Source organism: Danio rerio, chromosome 21 (genome assembly GCF_049306965.1).
Source record: "Danio rerio strain Tuebingen ecotype United States chromosome 21, GRCz12tu, whole genome shotgun sequence".
NCBI lineage: Eukaryota > Metazoa > Chordata > Actinopteri > Cypriniformes > Danionidae > Danio > Danio rerio.
In genome coordinates, this window is record NC_133196.1 from 40,166,457 (window position 1) to 40,186,374 (window position 19,918).

General features: G+C 38.9%; 1 protein-coding gene across 2 annotated transcripts in view; it reads right to left on the minus strand.

Annotated features, from left to right (window-relative positions):
• wwc1 (WW and C2 domain containing 1) overlaps positions 1-19,918 on the minus strand; it is a 449,056-nt gene that overhangs the window by 371,021 nt on the left and 58,117 nt on the right. Inside the window, exons 10-13 of one of the 2 annotated variants that reach the window (XR_012396852.1) lie at positions 14,518-14,607; positions 11,069-11,634; positions 5,920-6,037; positions 875-1,376 (exon numbers count right to left, since the gene is read on the minus strand). Coding sequence is in view for 1 of the 2 variants with exons in the window: in XM_684183.10 (XP_689275.6) it covers positions 1,209-1,376; positions 5,920-6,037; positions 11,069-11,634; positions 14,518-14,607 (942 nt within the window). In the remaining variant the exon portion in view is untranslated. The remainder of the gene's footprint in view (positions 1-874; positions 1,377-5,919; positions 6,038-11,068; positions 11,635-14,517; positions 14,608-19,918) is intronic. The other variant, XM_684183.10, reaches the window with a different exon arrangement.

Genomic DNA, 19,918 nt, shown 5'->3' on the forward strand with positions numbered 1-19,918 from the left:
ACATGTGAAACTTACTCTTAATCAAATTTGATGATAATTGCTGATCCTAGCGAACAGAACAGAGCTTTTATTCCCGGTTGCTTTGCGTATGTCTTCCTAGTCTTGTTGACATATACACGCGACTACCGGAACATGTTAATGCGCGCAGCTGTCAATCAATTCGGTGGGCGGGGGGATCGCACACCTACGTAATGGTGCGATCGATTTGAAAACAGCTCCAATTGGCAGACCCTTATTTTTGTAGTTAAATTTAAAAAAAAGGGCTGGGTGTGTTCATATCACCCCAGTATGACGGTCTATACACTATACCAACACACAGATCTGTCCTAACAGCTTGAAAAGTAGATTTTTTACCATAGATGCCCTTTAAAGGCACTTATAGCCTACAACATCATACATCATATGTTAAAATTGAAAGCAGACAAGACAATTCTTAACAGTAGGGATGAAGTTTTGCTGTTTTACTATTATGGATAAGGCTTGCTAAAAGTTATTATGACTGGCTACTTCATATACCATTATTTTTGTGAAAGCATTACTTCTTTGCTGTTTAACCTGAACAAGGAGTATAGATTTAAACTGTCACACTTTACAATAAGGTTCATTAGTAAAAGTTAAGTATTGCATTTACTAACATGAACAAACAATGAACAATACATCTACTACTGTATTTATTCATGTTAATAAACATTAGTTAATGAAAATACAGTTGTTCATTGTTAGTTCATGTTAACTCATGGTGCATTAACTAATGTTAACAAGCATGGACTTGGATGTTAATAATGCATTAGTAAATGTTCAATTATGATTAATAAATGCTGTACAAGTGTTGTTCATGATTAGTTCATGTTAGTAAATGCATTAACTAATGAACCTTATTTTAAAGTGCTACCATTTAAACATCAAATTTTTGTCTTAAATTGCTGGTTAGGAACTGTCCCGACTTAGATGCCTTCCCCTTATCTATTGAATTCAAAAGCTAAAATGTGTCAATCCGAATATCTAAAAATCAAGTAAAAATGTTGGTTTGTTTTCAACTTCAAGGAAAAAAGTCAAAATTAAAAGTTTTTTTGCAGCAGCCGAATGGGTTAAATCTATTCATACAACTCAACCTGCTCCTCTCGATGCTATATCAAAATTACATCTGATTAAAATTAATGACTCCATCATGTTTAAATGAAGCTGGCAGGAAGAGAGCGCTTTCTCACATGTTCTGGTTGGCTGGCAGAGAGAGCGCGCTATAGTTGGAGAGCTGCATTACGAACACGGTGAACCTCTTCTCTTTCACTTCGTACTTCAGGCCAAGTTTGATCTGAGCGCTGCTTGCTGAGCTCCCGTCATCAAAAGCCAGCAGCTGCTCAACTGGAAGCCCAGGCCTGTGGAAATGAACAGAAGCACTTTACAGCCAAATCAGGGATGTCAGTTTCAAAAAATTCCAATGAACTGTGGCTGTTTAAATTAACAATAAACTAATCAATTAAATGTTAACCTTAATTTGGGACACTGAGTATGTTTAAATAGATACCAATACTCAGATTTTAATATGATTAAGATAATACTCTGATTAAGAGTTGACCATGTAAACAGCGATTTTTGTTTACCCTAATAACTGACTAAAGTTATAATCAAACTAAACAGAAATCTATTTAAGACATGTGGAGTAGGGTCAGGCCGTTAGACGATGCCATCGTCCATCGCAGATAGCCAATAGAAAACACGTTGCTGAGCCGGTATCGCCAATCCTCCGCCCCGTTTCCGTCGCAAACCCATTCGCGAAACACTAATACGTCTTAGTATTAAAATGGCCTTTTAGAACGACAAAGATCCACATCCACACCGTGTTTTACCTAGCATTTCTAAACAGCCCTCCGTCAGCTGAAAACGCACATCATGTGACAACACACACACAGCCACGCACACAGACAGCCACACACACTGTCATGCGCTCGTCTGAGCTCTAGTGAGCAGTGCACATCGGACAGTCAAGGATGTACCGCTGGATCACGTCTCACTATAGTTGTTAAAGGTGATATTAAATTAATCTTGTCTCTATCTTACGACTCTTTGGTCTTTTGAATCTATCAGGTAACGTGTCACAGCATCAGTACACTGCTTCAGTCTTTCACTTTCACACTTGTACTTAGTAATTTTAGTGAAAACCTCAGATACTGTTTGTTGTGCACTTTTTTTACCGACCAACCTTCCGCTGAAAAAGTGATTGACAGGTGGTAATTTGTGTGCAACTTATCTTTATTCATTTATGATTTGTTTATGGGTAAAATATGCGGGTCAGGTAGTTGAAACGGTAGGCTACAAATAATTAATTCGTTATGAATTAATTAATTATTCATAAATAATAATTCACCTCCGCCTATGACGACGATGCCATCGTCCATCGCGATGTTTTACATTAGACATCGTACGATGCCAAATTGGTCGACATCGCCGAACCCTAATGTGGAGTATGCCAATTTTAGTCACATTATTGAAGACATGTAAACACCTTACAGGGCTCTAAATGCACCTTTCTTCTTGGTAGCACCGGTGCTCCTAACTTTAAAAATTCAGACGCACAGGTCAAAATTTAGGCGCACCCACCAAAAATTATGTTAAAATATAAAATATATTTTGATTTCGCATAGATAAAATTTCGGGCACATATCCGACCAAAATGATCGGAATTTTCGAGCGCTGTCTTAAGCAAACTATTACCGTTTGGTAGTACTTTTCACTACATTTTACGACAGGACACACACATGGCAGTTGTCAGTTGTTTGATGACCAAAAAAAGAAAAGCAAGAGAGCACTTTTTGGTGCAAGTGGAAAACAATGAGTACGTTTACATGGACACCAATAAGAGTCTGATTAAGAGTCTACCATGTAAACAGCGATTTTTGATTAATTTAACTCGATTAAGGTCCTAATCAAACTCTCAATCAAACTATTACCGAAATGTACGATTTTCACCGTATTTTGCAACAGGATGATATATATATACACACACAGCTGTTTGACAATATTCTCTGCACCAAGTACAAAAATTCCACAGATTTCCTGAAATAAACGTTGAATTTTGAGATCCATGCAGCTCTTTGATAATGTGGAATGGATTGAATGGACACAATATTTCCACTTTCTTTTTTGAAAAGAGAAGAGAACAAAGCATAAATGGTTAAATTGCTTTGCATTTTTTCACAACTGATTATTTAATATGCATCGGTATCTTTGCGTGACAAATGTTTTGAATTCTTTGAAGAAAGAGTAGAGAACCAGTGAATGTTCAACAACTTTACTAATACAAATCTTGTCTAAGACTTTAAAATTGCATAAATTGCAACTGCAAAAAAATAACTAAAAAAAATACAAGTGTGTCAACCTAAAGTGACCTTTTTTGGCATCTAGTACAATAGCCTGGTCTTTAAAATAAAATTTGAAAAGTGTCTTTTATATCACTGACTACGTTTACATGGACATCAGTAATCAAATGATTTACCTTAATCTGAAGAAGACATTAATTTGATTAAGGTGTTTACATGAGTTGCTTTTTGAATGTTCCTTTCATGATTCCGTTTTACATGTTACAGCACATAATTCGTCATTAATGACGTCATTGCATCATCTCACTACCTACAGTGCATCCGGAAAGCATTCATAGCGCTTCACTTTTTCCACATTTTGTTTATGTTACAGCTTTATTCCAAAATAGATTAAATTCATTTATTTCCTCAAAATTCTACACACAATACCCCATAATGACAATGTGGAAAAAAGAGTTTTTGAAATTGTTGCAAATTTATTAAAAATAAAAAAACCTGGAAAAATCACATTTACATAAGTATTCACAGCCTTTGCTAGATGCATTGATGCTGTCACGGTTGTGGATCTATCTGCTCTTCATTTGAAGTGTCTGCGTTGTGTGACAGTTCATTATCATTTATGGTATGTGTTTCTAAGTGTGTGTGCTTCTCTCTCTGTGCTTGTGTGGGACTCGCGTGCCTGTCAGTGGGTGTTTGTTTTCGTGGCATCAGCTGAGCGGTCACATGATCCTTGTTACCGGAACTATTGCGTGTCACCGCTCGGCTGTTAATCAGCGCGCTACAGGTGTAGCGCATTTTTGTGCCTATAAATGTTCAGCGTTCCTGTCTCACTTTGTCAGTTCGTTGTATGCTCACGGTGTTTTGTCTTTTGTCAGGATCCTCTCGCTGATTCTCGCTGGTGGTGAGTGGCTCGGTTGCTTCCTCGTTTCACTCTCAGATGTTTCCGGTTCCTTTGATGATGACTGTTTGATTCACTCTGTTGACGAGTGTCATGAACTTTCTATCGGCGCTGCCGACCCAGATCGCTACTGTTATTCCTGCTAAAAGACTGTGTACTTCCAGCCACTCACCATTTTCTCTGTCTTTTTCTGTGATCTTCATTAAAACACTTTCACTTGCAATTGGGTTCCACGTCCTGATTATTGAGCGTCACAGATGCACCTTTGGCAGCAATTACAGCCTCAAGTCTTTTTGAATATGTTGCCACCAGCTTGGCACACCTGTCTTTGGGAAGTTTTGCCCATTCCTCTTTGCAGTACCTTTCAAGCTCTATCAGGTTGGATGGGAAGCGACAGTGTCCATTCATTTTCAAATCTCTCCAGAGATGTTAGGATTTAGGTCTGGGCTCTTGCTGGGCCACTCAAGTACATTCACCAAGTTGTTGTGAAGCCACCGCATTGATATTTTGGCAGTGTGCTTTGGGCCATTGTCCAGCTTTAAGATGAACCGTCGCCCCAGTCTGAGGTCAAGAGAACTCTGAAGCAGGTTTTCATTCAGGAGATCTCTATACATTGCTTCATTCATCTTTCCCTTTATCCTGACTAGTCTTCCAGTTCCTGCTGCTGAAAAACATCCCCACAGCATGATGCTGCCACTATCATGCTTTACTGTAGGGAGCGCATTAGCCTGGTGATGAGCGGTGCCTGGTTTTCACCAAATGTAACGCCTAGCATTCACTCCAAAGAGTTCAATTTTAGTCTCATCAGACCAGAGAATTTTGTTTCTTATGGTCTGAGAGTCCTTCAGATGCCCTTTGGCAAATTCCAGGCAGGGTGTGGCTTCCGTCTGGCCACTCGACCATACAGGTCTGATTGGTGGATTGCTGCACAAAGGTTGTACTTCTGTAAGGTTCTCCTCTACAGACAATTCCTTTGTCTTTATGCTTGATTTGTGCTTTAAGCTGCACTGTCAACCCTGGGACCTTATATAGACAGGCATATGCCTTTCCAAATCACAAATTTTGAAGAAACAAATGAGTTGAATCTATTTTGGAATAAAGCTGTAACATAAAACAACGTGGAAAAAATGAAGTGCTATGAATACTTTCCGGATTCACTGTACATTTCCTTTGGAGTTTCAAGTAATTCCAGGTGTTTCATTTTTACTTTCATTCAGGAACATTTCATGAACGTCAGCCGTGACAAACTAGATATTGGATGCGAGTACGAACTGCTAGAAAAATGTAGTTTTTATGGAATTTGATAGTGTAAGCCATATAAGGACAAAAAAAAAAACTCAGCATTTTGCAATGCAGGTCTCTCGGTTGGTGCAAAAAATAGTCAAACAGCTGAGTGTTTAGACTATCCTGTAGCAAAATGCGATGAAAATCAAACACGGTGGTAAAAACATGTCTGTGATGCACTTCAATAATGTGATTAAAATTGGCATATCCACATGTCTTAATCCAATCTCTGTTTAGTTCGAATACGACCTTGAGCATTGTCTTAATCATATTAAAATTGGATTATTAGTGTCCCCATCCATGCACTTATTTATAAGTTGTGCAGATAAAATGATTACTCAATTAATCATTAGCCAATTAATCAATTTGTCATTTTAAATACAAATCCATAATAAAAGGTCACAAATTCTTGTATCCTACCTTTTCTCCGAGGGCTCATATACACCGCTGTCACCTGCAACCGATTCGTCAGACACTGCAGATGTTACTCCTGCTTTCTTCGATCCAGGCCCTGATCCTCTTGTTTGCGTAACAGCATCTGCATGCACAGAGAACAGTTGAGAAGAAATGAGACACGAGTCACTCTGGATTGGTGTCAAGTTTCGACTGAGTTCACCTGCTGGGCTGTTGGGGGGGAGTGAGCTGTAAATCTACACTATCGGACTAGACATTCAGAAAGCTGATCTGGATTCAGCTGGAATTCCGGGCTGCTGATGAGTAATAAAGGGTGCCCATGATGAAGATGAAGACTTTTTTTAAACATATTTTATACCTTTTCAAGTAAAATTTGAGAATATTTTGTTTTCTACAATTGTTATGTGTGTGGATATACAGTTGAAATCAGAATTATTAGCCGCCCTGAATTATTACCCCCCTGTTTTTTCCCAATTTCTGTTTAACGGAGAGGAAATTTATTCAACACATTTCTAAACATAATAGTTTTATTAACTCATTTGTAATAACTGATATATTTTATCTTTCCCATGATGACATTAAATATAGTAAATACAAGACACTTCTATACAGCTTAAAGTGACATTTAAATGCTTAACTAGGTTAATTAGGTTACCTAGGCAGGTTAGGGTAATTAGGCAAGTTATTATATAACGATGGTTTCTTCTGTAGACTATCGAAAAACAATATAGCATAAAGGGGCTAATAATTTTGACATTAAAATGATTTTCAAAAAATAAACACTGCTTTTATTCTATTCAAAATAAAACAAATAAGACTTCCTCCAGAAGAAAAAATATTATCAGACATACTGTTAAAATGTCCTTGAGGCCGTGAATACAACATTACATGAAGACAAAAATGGCATTTTTGAGGTGAATTATACCTTATAAATACAGTATGTGACTCTTTCAACACCATTGGTGTCCACGTTGCTGAACAATGTATGTAAAACAATGTGAAGACATGCACGGCTGCCATCGCTTCTCTCCTGAACTTGAAAATATGATTGGTAGAATCGTAGAAATGCTGGCTTAAGATCGTCTAGCGGGTCAAATCGAGATCGCAATCTTGTTTTGATTAATTGTGCGACTCTAATGCTGGGTAACAGGTAAAGCTGTCAGATGAAAGAAATCATTTATTAAAAATGCAATATTAAAAACCATTATGCTCAGAAATATGTTGAAAAAGTCTCTCAGTTAAACAGAATTTGGGGATTTTTCTATAATTACAAAATGTATTAAATTAATTTGAAAAAGTTTAAATTTAAGAGGAGAGCGAATGGAACTAAGAGCTAAAAGACTTTAACTGTAATAAACAAAATATGCAAAGTACAAACAACAAAATCACCTGCAGACTAACCGATTTCTCAGCTGAATACTCAATGAACCATTTATTTTTATTCTTACTCTTTTTATTCTGTTTATTCACTGGATTATTACTATTGAGTCACATCACTTCAAATTTTACAGCCTGAACATATTGTTGTAATAAATTTTAAGATCTGCACACAGTCATGAGGGTTTGCCTGCAAGAGTTATGTCTAGACCAGGCTATGGCACCAAGCGACTAGAAACAGAATCCACTATAATCAGTAAACCCTTATTTCTATTTCAGACAAGCTCCAAGCGCTACTGACAGAAGGACTAATGGATCTGCAATGGTGGCGTTGTTACATCCAAGTTTCCAGCCATGTCTGATGTAGACACAGGGTAACATTTTGCATCAACAAACCTATAAAACTAGCTATCTATGCTATAGTAAATGACTGTTACACTGAAAAACTACATTAGGTTATACAAAGTTTAACTTAATATGTTTAGTCAGTTTGATTGATTTGAGTATGTCTAGAAAAGTTAATTTAGTTAACTTAAAAAATTACTGCTTTACAGTTTAGTTTTATGGACTATTAGTATGCTTTTATTTTACACAATGTCCAGAGAAATGCTTTACAGGCAAATATGTTCTGTATTCTAAAAAGGAACTTTACTAAAGCACATTTTTAACATTTTCACATTATCAATGTTTTATATTTGCCCTTTAATGTGCATTATGCAGGTTTTTGCTTAGATTGTGTGCACTATAGACGAATTACCAGTTTGTAAACATTCAAGATGCGCAAGCAGCGAGGTTGCAGAAAAAACAGAAGCACTAGCATTTACAGTGAGGAATTGACATCCGATATGGTACAGAGTTTGTTGTTGCATTAGAGATAAGTTATATTGATAACATATTATGTATTTGGATCATGACCGAAAGGACAAGATCTCGGATACAAGCGGCCGAAATGAGTTTCCTTCGAAGGGTGGCAGGGCGCACTCTTATGGATAGGGTGAGGAGCTCTGACACCCGGGAGGAGCTCGGAGTAGAGTCGTTGCTCCTCCACATCGAGAGAAGTCAGCTGAGGTGGCTCGGGCATCTGCTTCGGATGCCTCCTGGACGCCTACCTAGGGAGGTGTTCCAGGCATGTCCCACCGGGAGGCGGCCTCGGGGAAGACCCAGGACACGCTGGAGGGACTATGTCTCTCGGCTGGCCTGGGAACGCCTCGGGATCCCCCCGGAGGAGCTGGAGGAAGTGTCTGGGGATAGGGAAGTCTGGGGTTTTCTCCTAAGACTGCTGCCCCTGCGACCCGGCCCCGGAAAAGCGGTAGAAGATGAATAAATGAATGAATTTACATAATGCTTTCAGCGTATTATAACAGCTTGTCAACCAGTGATAAGTACAGTTATTCAGCAAAATTAACGTTAAAGTGAGCGGCGTTCATCTGACAGGTCCATTTGCGATAGAACACTGCCAATGGATTTTGGATAAGACGAAATGGCCAAGCATCCAGCCCAAAATATACAACTATCTCATTGAAACTCCAAGTGATTTTACAAGAGAGAAGCTAAAGGCCTACAAGTCTTTGAATCCCAACAATTTTGTTCTGTGGTCATGTGCAAGAAACAATGTTCCATGACTACCAGATTCAAAACTATGTGGTGCTAAAAAACGAAGGTCTGCCTAGCCAAAGACAAGGAAAAAAGACAGAACTGTGCAAGGCCTGAGCAATCATCAACAAGCAAAACAACTGCATTCTGACAGGGAACTGCACCTGTATGGCAGGGTTTGTGAACTTAGATTTTTATATTTCATTCTAAGTATTTAGTGTCCGCAGTTTATTTAACCATATTTAACTGTTTTTGCAGAAATCATTGCTGTAATTAAAAATGAGTAATGTGTATAATTCAGCATTATTTTACCTAAACTCATATAAAATGAGAACAGAGTCTAGTATTTTTAATTAGGTCCTCACTCCATTCAGCTCTTATGATGGCTGTTAGCCAAAGACAGGCACGTGCACACATAGAGCTCAACCTGTGCAGTGCACATGCCCTTTCTAGTCTTTGACAGAAAGTGCCCTTCCAAAATGATCAAAAGTGCCCCGGTGGCACCCCCCTCCCCCCTCTACCGCCCTTCAGTAGGAACGCGACAACACCGCTCTTCAGTACGCGCGCGACCTCAGGTCTTCAAAAAATAAAAAATAATAATTTCCTGCACATGCCCTTTGGACAGTCTCTGCACGGGCCTGGCCAAAGACATCTGCAGTTGGCATTAAAAACAGTGTGGTGTACGGTAAAATTTAAGTTCTCTATTTTTGGACTTGCAATTTTGCCATCCTACCGCACAACAAGACATGTTTGCTATTGCAACTGGTCTTTTTTGCAACAGCTATGCGCGGTTGAACCCATGTGATGTCATGTGTAATGTAGGTTGGTAATACCCCTATATACACATATTTATCATTTCCTGTTACAGTGTTTGTTACTTTAAATTCACAAATGTAAATATAGCAGAATTTGTGTTTAAAAATATATCCCAGGTTTACGAAACTAAAACTTTAGGATAGATATAATTTTAATCAGAGCAAAATCAAATCGAAACAATATGAATAAAAATCTCAATAAATTGCCAAATTGATCAGAATGCCAGCTCTATTTTCACCTTGTGGTACACTTGGGAATGGATTGCCAAAAATGCATCTTAAAATGTTAATTGCAAACCCCTGAGACTTTTGTTCATCTTTGGAAAACAAATTAAGACATTATAGATGTTTTATCTGAGAGCTCCCTCATCCTCCATACACAGGAATGGTCCAAATTAGTTACACATTACTGCACAGTGTGCATGAATATGCGCAATATACTGACACTGAGGGGTAGAAACTGTTGAACAAAGTCTTTGTTTTTGTTTTTGGTAACAAAGAAAAACAAATTTGTAGCTTTGTAACTTTCGTACCTCTGAGTTTGAGGATGCATTTTGGTACTTTTTTCAACTTTGAACAACTCGTAAACCTTGCTGTCTATAAAAGTTTAAGACAATGTCTTGAAACTAAGACATATTTGGTATTTTATCTGAGAACTCCATCATCCTCCATAATAAGCAACTGTCCCAATTTGGTATATTTTACTTCACTGTGCGCATAAACATGCGCAATATACTGACACTGAGGAGTAGAAACTGTTAAATTAAGTCTGCATTAGTGTTTTCGGTTACAAACAAAAGTATTTTCGTAGCTTTGTTACATCTGTAGCTCTGTTTTGAGGATGCTTTTTGGTACTTTTTTGGACTTTGAACAAGTCGTGAACGTTGTTGTTTTTGGAAGTTTAAGACAATGTCTTCAAATTAAGACATTTTTGGTATTTAATCTAAGAGCTCACTCACCTTTCATAGACATCAACGGTCCCAAATTGTTTTAAATTACTGCACAATGCGCATGAACGTGCGTAATATACTGATACTGAGGAGAAGTACCTATTGAATAAAGTCTGTATTTTTGTTTTCAGTTACAAACATTCGTACATCAGCTTTGTAACATTCATTGACTTGGAACAAGTCTTGAACCTTGCTGTCTATGGAAGATGAGAGAGCTGTAAGATTTCACCTAAAACATCATGATTTACTTCTTCATAGACAAATGAGAGTCTCGGGGGTTTGGAAAGACATGAGGGTTAGTAATAAAGAATCCAATTTAAATTTTTGGCAGAAAAATTACCCTTGGTATTCATGGACATACATTAACAAGCGTTCAGCGGATTTGATTTTGAGTGTCGTTTGAAGGTTGTGCCCACATACCTTTTGAAGACTCTACAGCCATAATGCTTTCTTGTTTGTTGTCCTGGTAGTTCAGCTGCCCCTGCTGTTGGTCCTCTTCTAACCGGAGCTCCATCAGCCTGGTCTGCAGATCTAAATCCAACTGTGAGGCCGGACCAGAAAAGACCTCTCCCGAAAGGAAGGAAGCCTCAGTAACAAGAGGAGAGCAAGGAGGAGACAGGGAAGACAGTGAAGAACGTGGGGACAGTGAGTTCATTGAGTGAGGTGTCTCTGACAGTCGCAGAACTTGGGTTCTTTGTCCCACCCCGGGACCACCCCCGATTTGCACAGACGAGGATGAGACCTCATTCTCATGGATGGTAGTGATGGAACTAGAAGGCCTGTAGCCAGAGGTGCTTCCCTCCTGCAAAATAGAGTCCAGTTTGTTCTGGAAGTCAGGATCGCCTAGTTCGGGTTGCTCCAGGTAGACATCGGTGAAGCTGAGCGAGGAAGTGGAGCCCAAGCTGGAGTTGGCCAGGGATCCCCGACTGGACGTCAACGATCCACGGCTGCTGCCCGAGGAACATGACAGAGTGCTGGCTGACAGACTGGAGTTTTGACATTGATGGAAAGAGACAGAAGGAGAGCAGGGAAGTTAATCGGAAAGCAGCTCCGGTTCATCTCTATTTCAAGCCTCTACATCAAACGCATCCTGCTTTAAAGCAAACATGCTTCTTATGGCACGACAGGCTCGTTAGTGAGACACACAAGAGACTGCTCCTCTGTGCAACAGGCCCTTTGATGTATCTCAACTAGACGCCGAGGATGAATTAGGCATTAGTCATAATAAGAAGTAAGGGCAAAGCTATTGTTAAAGTTAACAACAAGAGCTTTCGGGTGGCATAGTTTTAGAACTTCAAGAGTCTGATTCTTTAAATAAGGCTAAGCAGTCTTATTGCAAAGTCATTACATCATATATAGTGGCATGCAGTTTCCTCTTCATTCTATTAATTAAATCTGCAGCAAAACAAGTTACTTTTTCGCCTTTTATCTTAATATTCACACTATTAAAATGTGTTTAAACTTGATGCGCAGTAAACCAGCGTCATATATTTTTTCCTGTATTTTACATTGTAATTACACTAGTGCATTTTTTGTTTTAAACCAAATACATTCAAATGAAAATGATCCTCATACATACTTGCATTTTTACAAGAAAAATGATCTCCATATACACTATACAGTGTAAAATGCATAATATGCATAAAATGTTATTCACGCTCTTTGGGTATGTGCACATTTTTGCCACTATTCGCACTTCCTTTGTCCCAGTTGCATTTGAGAGTGATTTGACGAACCCAAGAACCATACACAATAGCCTAGAACAGGGGTGTCCAAACTCGGCCCTGGAGGGCTAGTGTTCTGGAGAGTTTATGTCCAACTTGCTTCAACACACCTGCCAGGAAGTTTCTAGTATATCTAGTAAAAACTTGAATAGCTAGTTCAGGTGTGTTTGATTAGGGTTGGGGCTAAAATACCTGGAAACCTGCCATCCAGGACCAGGTTTGGACACCCCAAGCCTAAAAGACCAGTCAAAGAGTTATTGTACAGTACATCTGCAAAGTATTTATAGCTCTTCACTTTTTCCACATTTTTTTTGTTACAGCCTTATTACAATGTGTATTAAATTAATTTATTTCCTCAAAATTCTACACACAGTACCCCATAATGACAATGTGAAAAAAGATTCTTTGAAATTGTGCAAATTTATTTAAAAAAAAACCCTGAATAATCACATGTACATCAGTATTCAAAGCCTTTGCTCAATACTTTGTTGATGCACCTTTGGCAGCAATTACAGCCTCAAGTCTTTTTGAATATGATGCCACAAGCTTGGCACACCTGTTTTAGGGAATTTTAGCCCATTCCTCTTAGCAGTACCTTTCAAGCTCTATCAGGTTGGATGGTAAGCAACGGTGTACAGCCATTTTCAGATTTCTCAAGAGATGTTCAATAGGATTACGGTCTGGGCCACTCAGTTCCTGCTGCTGAAAAACATCCCCACGGCATGATGCTGCCACTACCATGCTTCACTGTAGGGATGGTATTAGCCTGGTGATGAGCGTTGCCTGGTTTTCTCCAAACATAACTCCTGGCATTCACTCCAAAGAGTTCAATTTTAGTCTTATCAGACCAGAGAATTTTGTTTCTTATGTTCTGAGAGTCCTTCAGATGCCTTTAGGCGAATTCTAGGTGAGGAGCGGCATCCGTCTGGCCACTCTACCATACAGGCCTGATTGGTGGATTGCTGCACAGATGGTTGTCCTTTTGTTCTCCTCTCTCCACAGAAGAACGCTGGAGCTCAGACAGAGTGACCATCGGGTTATTGATAACCTACCTTACTAAGGCCCTTCTCCCCCGATCACTCAGCTTAGATGGCTGGCCAGCTCTAGGAAGAGTCCTGGTGGTTCCGAACATCTTCCACTTACGGCCCATTCACACGGGGCATCAGCGTCAACGCTTGACTGAAGGCGTGTCTGAAGTTGGGGCTAAAGCAATCATCATAGCAGCATCAGCCAATGAAATTCAGTAAGCAGTACGCCACTGTCTAGCAGGTGTATTTGCACACAGCGATCTGATTTGCTGACCCTTCCGTCGGTGCTTGAAAAGTTGAGCTAGTCCCAACTTCTGCAGCGAGCAACGCCTCTGAAGTGGCACCGCCAGATCCACAATGCAGTTTGGCAACGCCTGACATCACCCATTCAAAGTGAATGGGAAGCGTTGACGCTGACACCCCGTGTGAATGGGGCATCACGGATGATGGAGGCCACTGTGCTCATTTGAACTTTCAGAGCAGCAAAAACTTTTCTGTAACCTTCCCTAGCCTTGTGCCTCGAGACAATCCTGTCTCGGAGGTGTACGGACAATTCCTTTGTCTTCATGCTTGGTTTGTGTTTTGACATGCACTGTCAACCCTGGGCCCTTATATAGAAAGGTGTATGCCTTTTCAAATCATGTCCAATCAACTGAATTTATCACAGGTGAACACCAATTAAGCTGCTGAAACATCTCAAGAATGATCAGTGGAAACAGAATGTACCTGAGCTCAATTTAGAGCTTCATGGAAAAGGCTGTGAATACTGATGTGATTTTTCAGGTTATTTATTTTGAATAAATTTGTAACAATTTCAAAAAATCTTTTTACACATTGTCATGATGGGGTATTGTGTGTAGAATTTTGAGTAAATAAATTAATTTAATTCATTTTGGAGTAAGGGTTTAACATTTTAAAAAATGTGGAAAAAGTGATGCGCTATAAATACTTTCCGGCACAGTAAAAAGCCACTCCTTTATTTTCAAAAGTCTGGGTTTTGATTTGTTTACACTAAACACCAATATTTCCAACTAAATCAAGGTGTTCCGCCAATATTATAATATATAAAGTGTTATTTGCATTGTCAGGGTTTTTTAATCTCAGGTTTGGAAGATACCTTTTCAGCTGGGTGTGCAGGGAAGACGCCACCCTCACCGTCTCTTCCAGTTCCTTCACTAGTTTGTTTCTTCTGTAGTGCAGCCTCAACCTAAACAAAGCAAGAGAGAAAAAAATGATCATTGCTCATTATTATGGTTTATAATTTGAACAAAAACATACCTCCTCAACAAAGGCTTGGTGATAAATTTTCAAAAGCAAAAAAATATATATATATATTTATTTATTTATTTTTATTTTCAAATAAGTATATATTTAATTAACAACTTTTAATTCTTGCAAAGTTCCTACAGAATAAAATAGTTCAAATGAACTCAGTTTAGTAATTAACCAATGTCTCTATTTTAATAAAATGACGCTGGTTTGCTATTAAACAGCAGTGCTAAAGAAGGTGCTCATTGTATTCAACCTAGATCCAGCGTTTGTGCGGCTCAGGTTACAGGAAGAGTGCAGACGCCAAGCTAAACGAGGATACAGTATCTAGAGTAGAGAACAAGGACCCTGTTCAAATAACTGAGAGAGAGCGAGTCAGAATAAGATCAGCAGAAAGAGTGAAAGAATGAAAAGCCTAATTGGTTCTCTCACCTGGGCAACCTGATCTCATTATACAGTCTTTTAAAAGTGCAAGAGCAGAAGTGGTAAACTAGCAGTCAAGCAGACTATAATAAATCATTTGCATGCATGACTGTCAATGCCTGCCATTTTAGGCAAAGATTTGCAAAACCCAGCAGCACAGTAATCATGGCTGGGACTTGCAGCAAAGTAAACGAGGGACAAAAAGTATGCTGGTTTTGCATAATGCAAAATTTCGTCTGCGAACGGGCTCGGCACATCAAGTGGACATTTTTGCATTTTAAATAGGAGTTTCGAGCTGGTTTTGATGAATAATTATTGAGCAGACTTTTCTTGGCACTGAGCCATTAAGAGCACAGCTGTAGAGTCCCAGATGGAAGCCCTGGTGTGGCTGCACAATAATGGCATCTTTTAGGAATGCAACGGTTCTCTTTAAAAAAAAAAACTATTATCTTGTTGTTCTCCCACGGTTGGGTGCACCCTGTGATCCGCGGTTCAGAATATGCATAATTAATATTTACTTGTTAATTAAAACAACTGCAACACAGCTGTTTCGCCTTTGTACATTTCCGATTACTTTTCACGCTCACTGCATGTGCGAAGATCTGTCCAATCACCTCTTAGTAAGTAAATCTGTTGTTGACATCACATTTCCTGTCGGCGTTGGTGTGTGCGTGTGGAGTTTCTGCAGTGTTACCAACTTAGTAACTTTGTCGCTATATTTAGCGACTTTTCAGAACTCCTTAGTGACAAATAAAAATAAAAAAAAACGCCTAGCGACAAATCTAGCAATTTTTTGTGTGTTACTGGAGATTTTTATAGACTTTTATGTGTCCATACTGTACCGTCCTTACTCTTCTCATCGAGCAGAGTGTTATGCTTATGGAGAGCACTGATAGGCGGCCCAGTCCTTGTAAGGGGGCAAGCAAATGCTAAGAAGCAAGAACGGGACCTTTTGTATATCCTTCATTGCTGATTTTGGGGCAATAGCCGCATTTCCACTATCGGGCCAGTGCGAGCCAGGGCTTTTATCGGGCCGGGCCAGGCCAATCGCCCGGGGGGTTGAGTAATGAAGCCGAAATCATGTCGTGTTTCCACTGTCGGACTAGTAGCTCGCAGCGCGTCACGCAAACACCGCCCCCAGAACGTCCCCCGAATCAAACGACACACGACCCGCCCACTTCAGCGGGAATCAGGCAGATAAAGCACACCATAGAATCATCACGAAACGAAACCATTAAAATGAAGACAACCGAAACAAACAAATGACATGTTACTGCACAGCAGTACATTATATGTCTACACGCACAGACCTGTGTATTTTTTATTCATTACATTTGTTTACTCACCGACTGTGGGCATTGTGCATCGAGTGCTCTCGCCACTAACGGAGGGACCCATCACAGTGAGCGCACACATCCATAATATAAAGCCACAGAATTTCTCCGTTATAACTCAGTATGAAATGTATTTTATATCATCCTTGTTTTGATAGTTGTCGTGTTAAGTGTTTCAGCACAAGAGCGAGTAGCAAAATATAGTCATATTTGTGGCGCTCAGCAGCTATTCACTAAAGCTCTTCATTTAAAGTTTCATTTATAAATTTGACCACATCATATAAAAACAAACACTTGTTTGAGGATAAAGAACACATTTTGTGATTGGACTTTCCCCCAATGTGTTTAAAGCGGCGCTGCGCAGGACTGAGTGACAGAAAAAAAGGTAGGCTAGATTCTGTTTTTACTCACCCAAAAATACTCTGTTTGCACGATTTGATTAATATCATCGTATCCAAATACTTTATAAATAATATTTCAAACCTTCTCTGGTGTTTATTGTTTTTAGAAAATATCTAAAATCTTTTTTTTTTTCAGATAGGTCTTTGTAAAATGAAAGTTAGGCTATATGTGGCTTTAAAACGGTTTGATTTATGTATTGTATATAGGCTACCTACATATAGCTAGCTTTTGTTTATTTTATATTGGTTTATTTATTTAATGCAATTTTATATATATCCAATATTTGTACTTCTTTAAATTATATTTCAATATAGCTGAAGCTATTTTATCAAGATGACACTATATTGTTAAAAGTCTACGAAAGTGGGCACGTAATTTGTTAAGTTTTATGTCGTTCTGTTGTATTTATATTGTGTATTATTTTCAAAATAAAGAAAGAAAAAAAGCCGCTCGCAGCATCAACAGAGCTGTGAAGGGAGCGCTCTTGCCCGGTCTCACACACACACACACACACAGTCATTTAAACTCGCACAAACACACTTTTTAAACTTGACAAAAACTCTCGAAAACCTTTACTGTGCTTTAATATGGTGTAAAGATTATTATGCGTTATTGAAACATAAAGGAGGACGCAGCAAAGAATGTCACTATAAACTAAAACTACTTTATTATTTTATGCAGCAGCCTTACATTTAAAAAGGAAACATAAGGGCGATCATACGCAAAAAGACCCCAGACTATAAGGCTAGATGTTTTCTTTCCCTTATTTTATTTATCTATTTATTTATTTATTTATTTATTTATTTATTTGTTTATTATATATTTAGCCTACCCAATTCACCTGTACCGCATGTCTTTGGACTGTGGGGGAAACCGGAGCACCCGGAGGTAACCCACGCGAACGCAGGGAGAACATGGAAACTCCACACAGAAACGCCAACTGACCTAGCCGAGGCTCGAACCAGGAACATTCTTGCTGTGAGGCGACAGCACTACCTACTGCACAACTGCGTTGCCGACCTTGTAATCATTAAAATAATTTAGAAAAATAATTAGTTAAAAATATTGAGTGATATTAATGATATGACCTAGTTCCAGAAACATTCTACTTGTTTGTTTATCCGTCTGACTTTACAGTCAGTTTCTTTTGACCACCCCCTGTCATTTTAAAAATATCTCAACGGCGAACACGACATGTATAAAAACCTCCGCTTTGTGGGGTGTGCACGCACTCAGCGGAGGTACGTGATGCGGTGCCAGGTGAAACTATAAATACAGCTTCAAAATGACGACAGGCAGAAACAAAGTCGCTTGTAGTGTAAATAAGGCTGAAAGCGTGCATATCTGCATTTGAAATAATGACCTTGAGTTTTTGAGGGATTACAAATTTTATTAGAAATTTGGTGCTTCCATCACTCATTTCTTATGCGATAAGAATGTGCAAGGAAATGTGATGGAAATCCTGCTATTGAAACATTGTGAATACCGAATGGCATGACAGTTCACCTGAAATGGCCAGGCTGGCTAATCTAAAATTAACCATGTTTATATTCAGTTTACCATCAGATCTAAAAAGACTATGGCTTTCTTTTTTGAGCAAGAATGACATCAATTAAAACTTTCTTTAAGGGAACTTCCAAGTAACGATACTATTGGCAGTGGTAGGGTACTTCCAAGTAAGGGTAGAGTTGGCAGTACAGATGCAAGCCTGATCAGTGTCACCCGTGCCGAATCTTTCTGTACTAAACTGTATGACTACGATTCAGTAGAAATGAGGCAAATGATTTATGATTGAATCTTTGTTCCAGTGATAAATGTTTTTCTTGTAATCTGAAATGCAGTGTGTAGCCTTTAAGATCTACAAATTGTAAAATTGGGATCATTTCAGAACAAAAGGACTTTCTTAAGTTAGCCAGAAAACTTCTGGTGAAAGGTTAGTGTGATTTTCAACTTCATGAAGTTCCTTTAACAGCATTAATAGTTGAATATGCATAATCTGAACAAAATCAGTTAAATAGAAAATAATTCATTTATTTGTTAAACCGTAAAATTGCATTTAAAGACATTTCACTTAAGTGCTGTGGTGGAGAGCAGCTGGGCACTGAGATCCGTCATGTACAGGACATCCACAGAAAACACTTGGTTTATATTTTAAAACCGTGGCATAATGCCGTTTATTGCAGTGCTTCTTGGAATTTTGTCTTAATCATTCAGTGTACATCACTAGCCAAGTTTCCATGAAGTGAATCTTTTCAAAGTTTGAGTTAGCAAAAAAAAAAAAAAAGAAACAATGCCAAATGAAAATAAGGTGTGTTTGTAATTATTGCAAGTTATTAGAGCAACTCACTGTAGTATTGATAACCTATACAACAGATTTTTTTCACAATTTGGAATTTCCATTATGCTGCGTTCACGCCTTACGCAGAAGAAGCATCAAGCGCAAGTGATTTACATGTTAGGTCAATGCAAAGATATGCTCAAATGAAGCGGCGGGAGTAGAGCGTTTTGCACGACTGATGCGCAAATTGCTCAAATAGGAAACTCTGAACTTCAGCGGACATTTGCTCCATGTTAGGCAATCAGGAGCTTTGACTTGTAAGGGCGTGCTTATGACGTAGTGCACGTTGTTGGTGTCCTGGAGGGAAATCCTCCTGCCAACACCAGACAACAGTTGATTAAACTGGGCTGGGCTCAGTCGGAAGCACCGCTGAAATCTTCCATCATCCAGGTATAGTTTCTGGAGGAGTTTATGAGCTGGATGCACCTCTGAAAGGATCTAGTGGACTCAGACACTGCTCAAAATTATTCAACGCTGTTTATCAGCCTTCATAGAGCACATAGATACAGCTATTCTCTCAATTAAATCCATGTTAGCCATTTAGCAACAAAGCTAGAGTCATCGGGCAGACAGAAACCCTGCTCATGATGCAAATCCACGTCTATTGCTCAGTGAATCTGACACGCGAATTAAGCAGAATTGACATGCAAATGAAGCGAGTAAACTAAAAATGTTCACGCGTCTATTTACGCGCAAATAGCGATATTTATCATTGTGTACCGCTGTGAACACAGCATTACTCGTTTTTCATG